This window comes from Sinocyclocheilus grahami, unplaced genomic scaffold (genome assembly GCF_001515645.1).
Source record: "Sinocyclocheilus grahami isolate Dianchi unplaced genomic scaffold, SAMN03320097.WGS_v1.1 scaffold53.1, whole genome shotgun sequence".
In the NCBI taxonomy this organism is placed as follows: Eukaryota; Metazoa; Chordata; class Actinopteri; order Cypriniformes; family Cyprinidae; genus Sinocyclocheilus; species Sinocyclocheilus grahami.
Genome location: NW_015505232.1, coordinates 184,984 through 203,284, shown reverse-complemented (window position 1 = coordinate 203,284; position 18,301 = coordinate 184,984). Strand labels below are relative to the sequence as shown.

The 18,301-nt window shown below is 38.0% G+C and overlaps 1 protein-coding gene across 1 annotated transcript in view; it reads left to right on the top strand.

Moving 5' to 3' along the window:
• The first annotated feature begins 4,537 nt into the window (after nucleotides 1–4,537).
• LOC107583412 (nipped-B-like protein B) overlaps nucleotides 4,538–18,301 on the top strand; it is a 36,015-nt gene continuing 22,251 nt past the window's right edge. The window contains 12 exon segments of the mRNA XM_016269614.1: nucleotides 4,538–4,803; nucleotides 8,808–8,951; nucleotides 9,512–9,677; nucleotides 9,793–9,923; nucleotides 11,044–11,152; nucleotides 11,312–11,451; nucleotides 11,761–11,909; nucleotides 12,044–12,125; nucleotides 12,837–14,408; nucleotides 14,569–14,684; nucleotides 14,991–15,258; nucleotides 15,419–15,541. Coding sequence (XP_016125100.1) covers nucleotides 8,888–8,951; nucleotides 9,512–9,677; nucleotides 9,793–9,923; nucleotides 11,044–11,152; nucleotides 11,312–11,451; nucleotides 11,761–11,909; nucleotides 12,044–12,125; nucleotides 12,837–14,408; nucleotides 14,569–14,684; nucleotides 14,991–15,258; nucleotides 15,419–15,541 — 2,920 coding nt within the window. The 5' untranslated portion in view covers nucleotides 4,538–4,803; nucleotides 8,808–8,887.

Sequence of the window (18,301 nt, the reverse complement as noted above, 5' to 3'; positions counted from 1 at the left end):
GCCAGTCAGCATATGTAACCCTGGAGCACAAAACCAGTCTTAAGTCGCTGGGGTATATTTGCAGCACTAGCCAACAATACATTGTACGGGTCAAAATTATTGATTTTTCTTTTATGCCAAAAATCATTGGGATATTAAGTAGAGATCATGTTCCATGAAGATATTTAGTAAATTTCCTAACGTAAATATATCAAAACTTAATTTTTGATTAGTAATATGCTTTGCAAAGAACTTCATTTGGACAACTTAAAAGGTGATTTTCTAAATATTTAGATTTTTTTGCACTCTCAGCTTCCAGATTTTCACATAGTTGTATCTCGGACAAATATTGTCCTATCCTAACAAACCATACTCTAATGGAAAGTTTATTTATTCCGAAAAAAATGGACCCTTATGACTGGTTTTGTGGTCCAGAGTCACATATTATGATGATTTCTTAAGGGTCATGTGACACTGTAAATTGAAGTAATTATGCTGAAAATTCAGCTTTACCATCACAGGAATAAATTAAATTTCAACACATATTCAAATAGAAAATGGTTGTTTAACTGTAACATTATTCCACGATATTACTGTTTTTACTGTATTTTTATCAGATAAATTCAACCTTGGTGAGTTTCTTTCATTAACATTAAAAAATCTTACAGACTTTAAACTTTTGAATGATAGTGTATATGTAAATATTAACCATTATCATTTCAAAACCATAATAATACATTTTTTTTTTTAGAATTTATTGGTATTTATGTATTGGGATTTCATTCATGAGGATGACTTGTTTTGTTTCGAATAACAACAATCATCCTCAAGAAGAATAACTAGATTTTCGTTGCTTGTCATGTAGAAACGTAATTAGGTTGGCCAAATTAATCATTCCAGATAGATCCCCACAAGTTACACGGCTAAAAGAGCCTCTTTTTAAACTAGGATGAAAACTGAGATGAAAGTAGGAAACTTTTTTTTTTTTACGATAAACAAGTATCGCTGATCGCAATAAATCGATTCTTCATTTCCTCTTTTATTCCCTTTTCTTTTGCACTTACAGTGATCGACTTCGCACAACAACTAACGTCCTGGGAGATTCTATAGGAGCTGGAATCATAGAGTTCCTGTCCAAAGATGAGCTTCAGAACGCCGATGTGGAGTTGGGGAGCTCAGTGCTGGAGGAGAATGAAGTGAAGAAACCTTATCAGATGATCCCTCAGGAGAACGAATATGAGAATGAGAAACCGCCAGACAGTGAGACCAAGATGTAGAGGATGCATAATCAACCCCCAACCAAGGATTTTTTGTGTGTTTGCGTTTGTATATGTACAGTGGCCCTAAAAATATATGAACACTTAAGATGCACTTAAAAATATAAGTTCATTGCTTTTAATGAGAAAATATCAAACTAAATGGCATTTATTTCAAAGAAATATAGTATAAGCATGGTATTTAAGCATTTGGACACTTTCTGGTTGTCAAACTTGGAATAATGTTCATAATTATGGATATGAACTACACTTAACTTCATGCATTCACAAAAATGACTAAAAAGTGAAGTCAGTTTTGAGAAAAGCCCCAAGTTGCTGCTTGGTTTGATATTTAGCCATCTATGCAATAAAATTCATAGGTTTTTTAAGTGTTGATTAAGTGTCCAAATATTTTAGGGGGCATTGTATATGTATATATTTAGTTTTGCTTTTGAATATTTCATTTTCAAACTTCTTTTGACCTTTTACTGTAATTTGGTTCTTGTGCTTTTGTCTCCTGTCTGCAGGTCATACCTATTGTTAAATTGATTTGGCAGGAGAGTTTTACTTTGACAAAAATATATAATAATTTTTTGTATTGCTTTTTCATTATTTTAATAATTAGCTGAAATGTGAATCTATGTGGAGGGCATTGGTATGTTGGTGACCAGCATTTGTTACATGCGCTATAATACAAGCAGCAAGATTTAAACCTTAAGAGTGTCAAAATGAACAGGGTCATTGTACACAGAACTGATTTTTAAGCAGAAATGAATGTCAGTAAATTATTCATCTGATGAACAGACAGAAGTGCATTACACTTTGTTTAATGAACAAGTTGAGTATGACATGGGCAGGATTCCAAGATGGGCTCCGTGTATAAAGTGATCATCTAAAAATGGAGTATAAAATATGTCAAACTGTAAATATCAAGAGAAAATTATGTTTAGCTTTGACAGCTGCTTTACAGATCTTTATGTATGAGAAGACTGAGTGTTTCAGCAGCTATTACAGCAGATATTTGAGTTTTCTCAGCAGCTCCGCACAACTAATCCTAACTGAACACACACATACTTATGCGTTTATGAGATTTTTTTATTCTGCTGTAGTTCATTCATCCACTGACCCTTTTTATTGCCATTTGCTAATATTAACGATAAATAGAAATAATATGTAGCTGCTACTGATTATTAATTGTAGGAAAATGGACTGAACATTTACAGTCCTATGGTTGCAATGACATACAGAACTGAGTTCATTCTGAAAACTGTAAATCTTTTGAAACCATGCTATAGACAACAGGTTGGACTCACATGTACTCAGCTGGAAACTGTGATCTTATATTTGTTTGACTTTTTTTTTTTTAAATGCTTAGTTTTTTTTCAATGTTGCTGTATATTTCCTGTCAAGTCCATAAAAAGCAAAATGGGTGATTAGAACTATAGAATAAAGAGCATACGGATGTTGTGTGTTAAATATAGTTTTGAATAAAATGGAGAGTGGCGATGCATTGCATGGAAATTTTTGTTTTGCTGATGATAGATGAGTAGTTTTCAACAAACTCTGCTATGAGATTGGAGAATTAGCCTAATAAATATAATGAGGGATATAATTAATATATTTAAATATATTTATTACAAAGGCCAAGACAAACGTATACTTATACCTACGTAAACATATGCCTATACCTATAATTCACACCATTAAAAAAAAAATACATTTCTTACCTGGTGGATCATTCTAAGTGGACTTATGCTCCCATCTAGTGGCCGATGATTTTCTTCAGGCAAACAAAAGCACTACACTCAAACAAAGTTAATGTACATATTTGAGTTAAATGTCCAATTACACAAATGCTTGTTTTCTGTATCTATTTCAAAACCCAGCTTTATAAGAATATATTGAGGATACATTTCTTACCTGGTGGATCATTCTAAGTGGACTTATGCTCCCATCTAGTGGCCGATGATTTTCTTCAGGCAAACAAAAGCACTACACTCAAACAAAGTTAATGCACATATTTGAGTTAAATGTCCAATTACACAAATGCTTGTTTTCTGTATCTATTTCAAAACCCAGCTTTATAAGAATATATTGAGGATTCTGTCCTCAAGATTGAAAATCCAATATAAATGCATACATTTATCCTAATTGTTGGCCAGTGGCTTTCCATTTTTTGTGCATTTCTTTTTTTTTTTTTTTTTACAGTTTTGCTGTTCAAAAATCGTTTTACTGTTTTATTGTGCCACAAAGCATGTAAATGTTATTTAGTTGCAGGTTCCATATTGACAGTTTGTCCCATTCGGTATGACAGTATGTCTTGACGTCGGGGTATGTTGTCACAAAAGGTCAGTAGGTGTTCAATGAAATGCATCGTTTTTCCGGGTGCAAATGTTTAATAGTTAAGAACTTAAAGTATGTGCCTATACCGAAGTTACAGAAGTCACATTTACTGGTTTAAGAAGTGTGACAACTATCCCCTACTACTAACATAACGGCATTTTTAGTGTAGTACCGTGAGAGAGCGCAGTTGAGCTGACACCCAGATGCGTATAGTATATGAACAAAAACATTGGTTCAATATTATTGTTAATAAAAAAAAAACATTATTATTTTAATCAATTATTTTAAGTCAACCAATTTTTTGATAGTAACTTTAAAAGCCAACGCAAGACACCACAGGTGCATAGGGTTAAAAAAATGACTAGTTATCACCATACATCCCCAGTCGAACAACTGCAGTACAGTACATTAATAAATTCAATTTTGCACAATTTTGCAAAAATGTACTTACGCCCAGGTTAATTTTTAATTTAAAAAATAATCAAATTATGTTTATATAAATCAGGAGAGTGATATGTGAACAAACTGATAATGCATGAAAAATGCAAATTGCATGAAAAAAGGTATTGTATTTATTGTATTGTAATCGAAATCTACAGACGCAAACAAATCGAATGTAATCAATTAAACACTTTTAAGTGTATTTTGGATGTTTTCTTTCCGCTGGTCTGATTATTATGAAAGCAAAAGATCACAAAACCCCAAAACTGACTGCGTTCAAAAACAATGGTTTTAATTTTCTAATAAGCCTTCACGGTATTTATACACATTTAATGAATACTAGAAAGCAAACGCGTGAATGAGGAGAAAAGAAGAGAGGAGGGAGAATGATAGAGGAGAGGATGGGAAGCGGCGGATGGAAGAAGGCGGGAAGGGGAGGAGAGCAGGCAGCGGAAGTCGGCGGGTCGCTGCTGGTTGGTTCGGCGCCGGTGGAGGGAGTCATTCCTGCAGCAGTGCTTCCGGTCGGCATTTTGTTCTGCGAGAGAGAGAGGGAGTCTGTGTGGATTCTTTTATGAGCGCCCAGGAACCTTTCGGCACCGAATCGTTTTCTGCCATCGTCCGGAGTAAAGTGCGAGCTTCCGCGGACGCCTACGAGAGGAATGACCGCCTCCAGTCCGTCTTCATGTTCGCAGTGAGAGGAAGCGGTGCGACCCGGATTATTGTTGTGAGAGGGACACAGCGAGCCCGAACCCCCCACCTTCACCTTTCAACAACAGAGCCTCAGGTAAATGCGCCGGGCCCGTTTCGCTGGTTCCGAGCGGGAAAGCACAGTAGCCCGTTCTCGGGGTGGGACTGCTTCGGACTTTCTGAAAGGTTATCGGTGTTGTGCAGCCCTCGCTTCGCGTTAGCATACGCGTTAGCTCGGTGCGGGCCCGCAGGCGAATCCGCGGTTCGGATGGTTCGCGAACGAAAGGCCAAAACGGGCCGTTTAAACGGACTCAGCCGGTCCGGGGGGGTTCATCTGGAGATGCAGGTGTGCAGCTGAACCTGAAGCCCGGAGATAAGAGTCATACAGGCCTGCAGCTCCGCAGACCAGAGTAAACAATACTGTCCTATCATAGTAAACCTCATTCACCTTCCATCAGAGTAAACAATGCTGTGATTTTAGAGTAAAACCGTTTCCAGCATCTGTCAGAGTACACAAAATCATATCAGAACAACCCATATGAGCTAGAAATCAGAATGAACAATACTCTCATATTCGAACAAAACTTAATAGCCATTAGAGTATAAACAATGGTCATTTTAAGCAGTTCTCACTAGCCGTTTGTGAGAATAAACTCAAACTCCTCTTATTTACCATTTAGCTCAGTAAACAATATCATAACCATCTAGATTAGATAGTAAACCTGATTAACTATTCATCAGAATAAACAATACTCCCTTCCTAAAGCTGAATTTACTAGACATCAGAATAGTTTTATTAATGAGATCCACAATATCTAATTATAGCAAACCTTTGAGAATCTGTCAAAATAAAGAGCAAACAATACACTCTTGTACTGAATAATGCTGGCATCCAAAAATGCATAACTATTATTCATAAGGGTTTTACCTGCTGCTCAGTATAATTTTCATTTACTAAGGCGAATATGAAATTAGATTTGGTGCTTGTTTACCGTTAATTATCTTTGAATATTAAGGTTTGTTAAAGCATATATGAAATGATTGAAGCCATAGTGAGATTAGTAATATCATGCACAAATATTGTAAACATTTATAATGCTCATGTGTTTCTAAAGAACAGAATAAAATGATAAGTCTTTTATAAACCAAAACCTTCAATAACTCAATATCTAAACAGTTATTGTTATAGAAAATAATTGTGTTTTATATATTTGAAAACAAAATTGAGGCTTTATTTAAAAAAAAAAAAGCAGTTTGAGTTTGAAAGAGTCCTTATGACTGCTAAGATTGAATGAATGAATGAAATGCTGCTAGGAGTCAGTTAGCTTTAGCAGTTGATATCCAAAACGTGCACAAATCAAAAACCAAAAGTAAATTTAAAGTTCTGTGTTAGTTGACAAGATTCAGGCTTCATAACAGTAGATTCCGAGAAGGGATTACAGTTGAAATCGCTCACGTTTGTGACAAGACTGTCAGATTTGTTGGTTTAAATTGCTGTGGTGTTTTACTGGAGCAGCTGGTGCTGCAGAAACATTGAGCTGTGGCTGTAATCTGGGAGTGAGATTTCACATAGGAGACCTATATTTATATATTTACCTTCAATAAATTAACAGACATGATGAAGCTTGTCCTGGGATGAACTTTAAATGACTTGCCAGTTCAACATAATTTGATGCTTTTGCAGTACATTTGTTCCTGTTGTCTTTCATTTTTACTTGGATAAATGTTTGTGTAATAACAAGTAGCTGTATTCACAGTAGCACTTTTCCTGGTTTTGTTTCAATATTACACTGTTGTCTAGTCAGTCAATAAGGCACCATGATGAGTCACCCAAGCTAGATAGATAGATAGATAGATATTGAAATGGAGAGAGAGAGAACTGGTCAGGATCTGTTTGTTTGGGAATATCAATCAAGTTTGAGCTATACTGGTTTATATGTGTAGTCCAAAGACTGTGTGGATGAAAGCTCTGTCTACTCATGCACATCTATAATTGTGTTGCACAATGTATAGTCCTTTTTTATTGTTGTGTAATTATGGCCTAAATATTATGTTATTGTGTCCATCAATTATAGATTACCGCCTGCCAGAACCACCTGTAGAATTAGTGGATTATTCTGCAAATTCTTAGTCGTACTGTTTATATAAAATTGTACTTGATGTTCTTGAATGCTAAAGGTCCATTCAAAAAATTAACTAGAAGTGTGTATTCTCCAAATCAGTCTCTAAATGTAAATAACAATATTCATTCTTTTTTTTTGTGCATAATAATAATAATTACAATTGCATATTGCATAATACTACTATTACTATTAATAAAAAATGTAATGTGCATAATATAAAAATGACTGAGTGTATTACTAAATGATATTAATTGATAATTGTTATTAATATTGTTAATTATAATAATAATCATTATTTTGTTAATAATAAAATGTTTGCAATGTATATGTCTAAAACATTGTTTCTATTAATAATAGTAATATTAATAATAATAAAATAGCCCTGAATATTGCTTTTTAAACAATTAAAAAATAATCAGTAATGGTTTTAAAAAAAAAAAACAATAACAATATTGGTCAATTTCTGTTCTTGTTTACATAGGCCATTACCATAAAAAGAAAATACAATTCATCTCAAGTAATTTTTTCTTTTTAGTTGTGTTTTCTGAATGTTTCCTCCATTCCACTGCTTCCAGTTGCTCTCGTAGCAGTGAAACGTGGGGCATCCACAGGCAGCTGCTCATCTTTTATGTTTTGGAATTGATGTTGGAGTCTCACTGAGACTCTGGTGGTTTGCTAGAGGAAACGATTGGCTCTTGAGCAGCTGAATGCAGCTGAAGCCAAACTCTAGGTTTTTCCAAATGTGTTGCAACCGTCTGGGGAAGACCTTCCTGTTTCAACAGGACCGTGTCTCCTGCAGCCTGTCCCACTGCCTGATGGGAAACCCTCCTAGAGGAGTGCAGGCAGTTTTAGAAGCATGGGGGGAGGGGCAACTACAAAATAAAGCCCATTTGATGAGCAGATGCGCATGTAGTTTTGGCCTTGCTTGGTGCCTCTTTTGTTCTGTGCATAATGCATATGGTAAGTTTAAAATTAAGGTTTTGGCTTTTATGTATATGGCTCCATTTGTTTTCTTTTATAGATAGTTACCTTCTTTGGTGTTTCTATGTTTTACATTCCAGATTTCCAGATGTCAGTGCTAGCAATCAGTGTCATGTTTATTAAAACACTGGGTTATTTTGAATCTAGTAGTAATGTTATAAGGAAAACCTGGTGTTTGCAAAGTTATCATCTCTATTATGGAGGCAAAACTAGTTGTGAAAAAATATAGGCTTTTTTCGATTCGAAAGTCTGTGGTTGGTAAGATGTTTTAAAAGCAGTCTTATATGTACAAAGGCTGCATATATTTGGTCAATAATATAGCACAAACAGTAATATTATTAAATATTATTACAGTTTAAAATGACTTTTATATATTAATATATTAAAAAAATTATTCCTGTGATGGCAAAGCTGAATTTTCAGCATCATTACTCCAGTCTTCAGTGTCACATGATCCTTCAGAAATCATTCTAATATGTTGATTTGCTGCTCAAGAAACATTTCTTATTATTATCAATGTTGAAAAGATTTGTATTGCTTAGTATATTTGTGGAAACCTTTTTTTCAGGATTCTTTGATGAATGGAAAGTTCAAAAGGACAGCATTTAAAATATAAATCTTTTGTAAGATTGCCACTTTTGATCAAATTAATGCATCCTTGTTGAATAAAAGTATAAAGGATTTTTTTTGAATGGTAGTATACAAAATAAAAATGAAACTAAATCTTGTCATTTTAGTCAATGCAAACACAATAAAAACCTCTTTATGAAATATTAAACTAAACTGACAAGATGAAGTAAATGAAAACTAGTGTCATCAGAACTGTAATAACTTGATTTGTACTGTTCTCTGGTTTCCTAGCATCATAGCACTTGTGTTCCTAAAAGTATTTTAATTGCAATATGGTGCTATTTTATGCATATGTCAGAAAATAAAGTTCTCATCATAATACTGAACCTGATGATAATGTCATCCTGTCCTCTTCTTCCTCTTGCAGCGAAAGATGTAAAGGTGGATCAGTGAGCAGCGACACTGAGCGACCTGTGCATCCACGCGAGCTCCCTGCCCTTCTTCAGCATGAATGGGGATATGCCTCATGTTCCTATCACCACTCTCGCTGGGATCGCAAGCCTCACTGACCGTAAGTTGCACAAACGCTTGCTACCTGAACTTGTATAACAAACCTCCCTTAACAAATTATTTATGCACATTGTATCTCTTAAACACATTTGGAAATGTAAAGTAAATTTAAAATTGATCATTATCAGATAGTAGGAGTGCCATCAAGAGTTAGTAATCTTCTGCTCATCATTTGACTTGAACATAGTGGCCACCATAAGAGGGAGACCTCCCTTATGCATGATAAAGTGTCTTTTTGTCATACACAGATAAACACATTTATCGAAAGTGCTGTTGATTTCTCTTTGGGTGTTAAAATGAGTTGGTGTACCTTCAAAATCAGTGTAAATATTCATCCAGACGATATATACTGATGAATGCTTTTTTTTGTTTGGCTATCGAAGATGTTGATTAAATGTTTGTTCATACCTTTTAAATCGATAGGACTTGGACTTGATTTGTACGGGCAATCATTTTCTTTGTGACTGGATCGAAACGGGAAGTCTCGAAGAAATGAGTGAAATATTTCATGCCTCCTGTTGTGATAAGGAATAACTCATTTTTTGTGTATTTATTTCTCAGTGTTAAATCAGCTGCCTCTCCCTTCCCCTCTACCTGCCACCACCACTAAGAGCCTGCTATATAATGGGAGGATCGCTGAGGAGGTCAGCTGTCTGCTGTCCCGGCGGGATGACACTCTTGTGTCCCAGCTGGCCCACAGCCTCAACCAGGTGTCCACCGAGCACATGTGGGTATCTCACCTCGGCCTTCTTCCTTCAGTGCATCCTCACCAAATGTGGTTATTTTACATGATATGTGAAATATCTGTGCGTCTCATTCAGTCTTTGTGGTTTTACATGCAGAGAGCTGAAGGACAACTTGGGCAGTGATGACCCAGAAGGAGATGTGCCTCTACTGCTACAGACGGTGCTGTCCAGGAACCCCAATGTCTTCAGGGAGAAAAGTACGCCCACCCGATACGGGGTTCAGGGCGGTAAGGAGAAACTGCAGAAATAAAGCTGTTTAGTCTGGGCATGCTTTTATTCTGTGATCTCTGTTTAAGCTTCCTGAATTAGAAATCCCATTTTTTGTAGCTTCCAGACTGTAGTGTTAATTAGTGGTAACTTTAATTATAATTTTAGCTGTATGAAATCCAAATGCCTTTGAAACTGCCGTAATGTAATCTTTTTACATTTTGACTATGGGCTTGCACTACTGTTCAAAAGTTGGGGATCAGCAATAATTTTTTTTCTGAATAAAGTCTCTTATGCTAAAACACATAGTAAAAATGGTAATATTATGAAATAATATTTGATATATATTAAAAAGTTATTTTTTTCCTGTTATGGCAAAGCTGAATTATCAGTTGCCTTTAGTCCAGTCTTCAGTGTCACATGATCCTTCAGAAATCATTGTAATATGCTGATTTGGTGCACAAATAACTTTTCTTATTATTACGGTTGAAAACAGTTGTTCTGCTAAATAAATATAAAGTCCAAAAGAAAGGAAAGGAAAGGACGTGTGGCAAAGTATGGTGTCCCATGCTTGGAATTTGTGCTCTGCATTTAACCCATCCAAGTGCATACACACAGCAGTGAGTAGTGAAACACACACATACCCGGAGCAGTGGGCAGCCAATGCTGCGTCGCCCGGGGAGCAGTTGGGGGTTCGGTGCCTTGCTCAAGGGTCTCACCTCAGTTGTGGTATTGAGGGTGGAGAGAGTGCTGGATATTCACTCCCCCCACCTACAATCCCTGCCGGACCTGAGACTCAAACCCGTGACCTTCGGGTGACTATCCATTAGGCCACGACTTTATTTGAAATATAAATTTTTAAGTCTTTACTGTCAGTTTTTATCAATTTAATGCATCCTTGCTGGAAAAAACTTTTAATTAATTAACTAATTAATAAAAAAATGTTACAGACCATAAACTTTTGAACAGTGTTGTATATTTGCAAATATTGTAAGTGTTTGAGTTAAAACTAATCTATTTAGTTGGGAGTTCTAGTCAGACAGCATGGAAAATATGAGCTTGAATTGCCATGTCATTTGCCACTCAAAGTCAACATTTTAAATCATAATTTGTTGACACTCTTTATATTTTGCTTTGAAGGTTTAATGCAACAGCCAATGATACCACCGTACAAGATGCCTCAGAATTCAATGCATGGAAGCCCGGCATCAAACTACCAGCAAACCACTATAACTTCGAGCCCTCCCAGGTACTGTTCCAGTTTCCTTTTTATTTGGGTTACATAGGTAAGTGGCAAACAGCATACCATTTGAATGGCATATGGTGTGATTAAAGTAATTAAAATTTGCTGAAGAACCTGGTTCCATTTCCAGTCTGTATACTGACCGGTTCTGCTCTTATTCGACAGCCGATATGTTCAACCTCAGGCGGGCTCTGGTACCAGGTACATGCCCCAGCAGAACAGCCCAGTGCCCAGCCCGTATGCGCCACAGAGCCCCGCAGACTACATGCATTACAGCTACCCTCAGCACCAACAGATCCAGCAAGGTGAGTCCCTGCTCTCCTCTCTGAAGAGAACCTCAAGAGGATTGTCACCGTTTTCAGTATCTGTAGTCTTAAAACACCTCAAGGCTCAAGGAAAAGTGGATTTAATAAGGTTGGTTCTTAGTGAATCTTCTTTTATCCATGTCCCTTGCTGAATGATATGACTGAAAACCTGAAAACCATGTTAAAATCAAAAACTGAAACGTGTATTTCATTTTTTAATGCAAAGTTCTTGTTGTGAAAAATTAGTCAATTAGTCATTTTCCAAATAAAAATAAGTCAGTGAATACGTTTTTTTTTTGTGTGTTGCAGTATCTGTATCCAGTCCGATAGTTCCTAGTGGCATGAGGAACATCCATGACAACAAGGTCTCCTGTCAAGTGTCGGGTAACTCCAACCATAATGCGAGGCTTTGCTCCAACGATGAGTACATCAGCATCGTCCAGAGACTTGGAAATGATGTGAGTGCTTGCCAACAAAAGTTTTTTTTAACCCTACATATATTTCTGCCTCTAGATTATTTTTCTTAATTCGATTGGGCCTAGATCTGTATTAACAGCACATTTTTCAACCCATGTTGTCTGTGTTTTCACAGGAGAGTGACCCCGCTATGAGAAATGCCTCTTTTCCTGTACGTTCCGTCTGCTCCCCTGCAGGAAGTGAAGGAACTCCGAAAGGTAGATTGAATCTCAATTTTTGTACCTATACCATTTTTAGATGTGGTATGCTTTTAGGCCCGTATTTACACCCCCACTGGTCTTTTTCAAATTGTACTTTGGGTATGTTTGTGGCATCAACTTAAGTACCACAATCTTTACTACTGGCAGTTGTGTACCTCTGTAAGTTTGAGATAATGCCATATTCACAACAAACACCCTTTACATATATGCTTGTACGTATAGTATGTATGTATTGTATCGTGTGCTTGTTGTTCTCCCAAGGAAATATATTCGGAGACAAGCAGCTATGAGAAACTAATACTCTCCTATTGTTAAGATGTGATATAAGGAGTACTGTTTCTGGGTCCAAGCCTCTACTTTTTTCATTTGAGAATATTATTTCAACAGACATTTAATTCACGAAAGATAAATTCATGAAAGATGAATCACTATCTGGTTAAGTGTAATTTCTGTATGGAGATAAAAGTTAGGACCGTTATTTATATAGGGTGACTATATATTATGACCTTATGTAGCTTGCTTGTGGCATCTTATAAAGTGTTTGGACTCACAAGGTCAGACTTAACATATGGATATGGAGGGTAACGTGAATGTGCAACGATGCAGAGATTAAACCAACCAAACTCTGACAAACTGGTTCATTTTGTTGCCATATTGCTGATTTACACAAAAGTGTAATTTTTCTATTTTATGTTGGTTACATTTCAGTTGGATCTCGGCCGCCCTTGATTCTTCAGTCTCCTCCACCCTACACCTCCCCAAGAGATGCTGCTCCTGACCTCCTGTTGGACTCTCCCGAACGGAAAAAGAAGCAGAAAAAGTTAATGAAAGATGAGGGGGGTAAAGGTGCATTGTATGACATTGTCAGCTCACCCACTAAAGACTCCACAAAGCTAACAATAAAGTTGTCTCGAGTGAAGTCTTCTGAGACTGAGCAGTCAGCTGAACCGTTGTCGGCGGTAGAGCATGGCTCAGATGCTGAGAATGAACTATCGTGCAATAGCTTACCATAAGATGGTTCTGAATCCACTGGGGTCTTGCGGCTTAAATCAAAGACAGATGGAGAGGTGCAGAAGACTGTAGATGGTCGTCCAGAAGTCATCAAGCAACGGGTGGAGACTATGCCACAGAAAACCGCTTCAGATGGACGACCAGAAACTCCCAAACACAAGCACGAGAACCGCCGGGAGATCTCCAACAAAGTTAGTTCGGAAAAGAAATCGGATCCCTCCAAGCACAGACATGACGGTAAACCTGACAAAGTGAGGCCTGAGGGAAAATGTCATGAAACTCCCAGAAAACAGGAAGGACGGTCGGAGTCGACTCGAGAGAGCAAAGGGGAGAGGCAAAAAGATCGGGAAAATGAAGGCTCTAAAGTCCGACGACCAGACACATCTAAGTCCAGCCGGGTAGAGCACAACAGGGATGTAGATCGGGACCAGGAACGGGAAAAAGAAGGGGAAAATCGGGACAAGGAGCGAGAGAAAGATCGAGACAAGGTGCGGGACAAGGAGCAGGAGAAAGATCAGGACAAGCTGCGGGAGAAAGATCGGGACAAGCTGCGGGAGAAAGATAGGGACAAGGTGCGAGAAAAAGATCGGGACAAAGACCGAGAGAAAGACAGAGACAAGGAGCGTGTTAAAACTCGGGACAAGGAGCGGGTAAAAGATCGGGACAAGGAGCGGGTAAAAGATCGGTACAGGGAACGAGAAAAAGATCAGGACAAGGAACGGGAGAGGGTCCGGGACAAAGATCGGGATCGAGACCAAGAAAAGAAACGACACACAGAATCAACAGAGGCCCGGGACAAGCGGTCTCCTGAGCAGCGCTCCCGTCCTGACAGTCCACGGGTGAAGCAGGAACCTCGTAGTGGAGCAGAATCCCGAACAAAACCTGAACGGTCAGTCCACAAAACTAACAAAGACGAGAAACGGAGTGGAGACAAGAACCGACTCGATGGACACAGGCCTCCGTCCTCGGACAGTAAAACAGTAGAATTTCCCAACTACCTACTGGGGGGCAAATCAAGTGCATTAAAGAACTTTGTCATTCCCAAGTTGAAACGGGACAAAGATGGTAACGTGATGCAAGAAATGCGACGAGAGCTGTTTTCCGAGCCACTTGTGAAATTAGAAAAACTGGACCTGGTGGAGGACCTCAATAAGGGCGCCAAACCTGTTGTTGTTCTGAAGAAACTTTCCATTGATGAGGTCCAGAAATTGATCAGTAATTCGCGCAGCAAGTCAAGCAAGAGCAAGTTGTCTTATGGAAAATTTGGAGGTAAGTCCCCTGTTTTCATGACCAGTGAGTTTTTTTTTAGTTCATTGTACACAGATTTGACAGACTGTCTGAATATGCATTTGAAGAGTTTGAGTAGCCCTCTCTGTTGGGTGCTTCAAGGATTCAGTGTTAACGGAACTTCCTCATCATGTGCTGACAGAGATGGATTCCCGCGCACCACTGTGTGAGAGGGTGAAAATGAATAAACGCAGACGCAGCTCCACTAATGACAAGCCCAAGTATGCTGAAGTCAGCTCAGATGATGACAGTAGCTCTGTAGAACGTAAGTAAATATACTGAATCTAATGTTGTTTTCACACTTAATGTGCCTGCTTGATCCGAATCAGGTTTTTACTATCAATCTTATTTAAAAAAATGAAATGGAAAGCAATGCTTTGGTTTAGTTTGTGTTACTAATAAACTATTGGCGAAATATTTCTACTAGGGCTGGTAATTTAACGTTAATTATGGTGAAAAATAACGTGTTAAAATTATTAGCGCATTTAACGCACTTGCCCCGACCCAGACCTATGTGGGTCATCTGACATTTCATACAGTTGATTGATGACAAATATGAGGCAGGGCAACAACTCACTGAGTGCATTAAAGAACTTCGTCATTCCCAAGTTGAAACGGGACAAAGATGGTAACGTGATGCAAGAAATGCGACGAGAGCTGTTTTCCGAGCCACTTGTGAAATTAGAAAAACTGGACCTGGTGGAGGACCTCAATAAGGGCGCCAAACCTGTTGTTGTTCTGAAGAAACTTTCCATTGATGAGGTCCAGAAATTGATCAGTAATTCGCGCAGCAAGTCAAGCAAGAGCAAGTTGTCTTATGGAAAATTTGGAGGTAAGTCCCCTGTTTTCATGACCAGTGAGTTTTTTTTTAGTTCATTGTACACAGATTTGACAGACTGTCTGAATATGCATTTGAAGAGTTTGAGTAGCCCTCTCTGTTGGGTGCTTCAAGGATTCAGTGTTAACGGAACTTCCTCATCATGTGCTGACAGAGATGGATTCCCGTGCACCACTGTGTGAGAGGGTGAAAATGAATAAACGCAGACGCAGCTCCACTAATGACAAGCCCAAGTATGCTGAAGTCAGCTCAGATGATGACAGTAGCTCTGTAGAACGTAAGTAAATATACTGAATCTAATGTTGTTTTCACACTTAATGTGCCTGCTTGATCCGAATCAGGTTTTTACTATCAATCTTATTTCAAAAAATGAAATGGAATGCAATGCTTTGGTTTAGTTTAGTTTGTGAAATATTTCTACTAGGGCTGGTAATTTAACGTTAATTATGGTGAAAAATAACATGTTAAAATTATTAGCGCATTTAACGCACTTGCCCCGACCCAGACCTATGTGGGTCATCTGACATTTCATACAGTTGATTGATGACAAATATGAGGCAGGGCAACAACTCACTGTGTGATGGAGCCTAGAGAACGTAGTTAGAATGTCCCTAAAATTCAAGATATGGGGCAAAAATGCCCCTGTTTGAGATTTTGTCTCATATTTACATCATATAGTTAAGCAATATCACACGAGCAATAGGCTAAGTGCAATATCACACGAGTGCAAATGTGATACTGATCTTATACAATAGTTCAGCAAGTAAGAAGTTAATATTGTGTTATTTTAGACACAATGTTGTCTGTTTTGTAGGGGTGGACCAGAATATTCGAATATTCGTTCAGTGGGTTGGCATTCGATTTTCAATTTTGAGATTTTATCTTTTTTCGAACACCTGGCATCCCCCGCGAAACGGTTCTCATTCGCGCTCGAATATGAATCGTCCATTAGTGAACGTCATGAACATCATGATTAATTTCATCTGGTAGAGAAAACAAAAATGCAGAAGACCTCAGCTGTGTGGGAGCACTTTAAATTGAGTGAGGACAAGACAAAGGCAGTTTGCCAAATATGCGATTTGAAACTGGCCTACCACAACAACACATCAAGTTTGAAAAATCTGTTCTGTAGAGTTAGTAAGTATTTCTGTAACTAGTACGCCTATAGTATATTGTTGGTGTAAAAAAAACTAGCTGCTTTTATCCGTCATGTTAATCAGTAATTTTACACATGATAAAAACGTGCACTTAATTTGCTTGGAAAATACTTGCGAATACGGCAGTCATAAAAAAACGTATAGTAGCCCAGCTTAATAATAATTTGTCTATATTAAAAGTATTGCTCTTGACAGACCTGTGTGTTTTGTATATAACTAGTGCAGTGTCCGTTCTCGGAGCATATAAGCCCTGCCCGCGGCTGTTCTGTAGTTTATTAAAAGTTTATTAATTCTGAACGTGTCGCGTGTCCATATTGCACCAAAATGCAACACTGCACTCCCTTGGGTCCGCAGCAACACACCCGCCACGCGTGAAGTCTATTGGATGAACAGTTCTTGACATAATAAAAATGCAAACAAACAGACAGACACACACAGATTCCTGCCTTTATTACACCGTGTCTACACCGGACGCAACAGTTGTTGTGTCGCGCCGTGCCGCAACAGCTAAAGTCTGTCTGCACTGGACGCGACAAAGCGACCATTGAAAATCATTTGAAATTTGTGTTAGTACGTCATAAATAGAACGCAGCAGCAGTTTACTGTCGGGAATTTGTCACGCCGCATCCAGTGTAGACAATAATAGGTTCTATTAGAGCCCTGCATTTCAGCCCGGGCCCGATGAGCCCTGACTTTTTTATGCTCCTCGGGCCGGGCTTCGGGCCAATTTTCACGTCATAGTTCAGACGCGGGCCAATAGGCTTGTTTGAGATGCGCCTCGCCTCGCCTGAAATGTAGGCGAAAGCAGGCGGCTGCAGTGAGGGGAGGAGTGAAATAAGCGCAGTCAAGACAGTTCTGACCTCTCGAAGTGGAACAGATACCAACGAGATCAAAGGCAGATATTGCGTTATTCTCACTTATATGCTGTGTTGCTAATAAACATGATATAATTTCAGTTCTGTTGCTTTTATATGAAAATAAATATGATGAACAAGACACTCAAAGTGCTTGCTATTTAATTCCATACGAAAGGTGTATTTATCATCCATTTTTACTTTAATACAAACATGTATTTTAGATTTTTATAGAAATATTACAACAATCACATATCTCACACAGAGATCGCACTGTCATCGTGTTTGGGAATAATATTCATGCATAATTTAAATACATAATCACATGGAACCAGATAAAAAAATAAAACATTTTGGAAGAGAACGCAGCATCACAGTTGTCTGAACCAATGAGCATTAAGCTGTGTCGTCAGTCAGTCGTTTCCCATCATGCTTTTGATCAGCGCAGTCGGTGGAGGGCAACTGCGCTCGACTGCACAATCCGACACAGCCGCCTCGCCGTCGCGAGAGTTTTTTGGCACACGTCAGCATGACATCAGAGCAAGTCGGACGTAACTCGGACACTTTTCTAACCGGCATGCATCTCGCAGTGATCACCAGTGATCGGTTCTGCACAGATTTGGCTCCTCTCAAACAAGCCTATTTACTTCACTCCTGAAAGAATCAGCCATTTGAACGAATCAAATGAACAAATAAATGACTCGATGACTTAATCTTTAAGACATTTACCACCACCTACTGGCAGTTTTAGTTTATTATTTAGAGTATCATTTCATTAAAGAAATAATTTCATATTTCCATAGTAATAATAATAAAATAAATTATTAAACTTATAGTTCACCCACCCATAAATGACAATTGTGTCATCATTTACTCACCCTCACGGTCCAAAAGAGTATATGTAATAAATGTTATCAAACTAAATGTCTTGCTGAAGCTACATTTTGTAATGTCTGTATGATGCTTTACACAAAAATGACTTTAAATGATCTTTGGGAAGTAATTTCTCAGCCAAATTTGATGTGC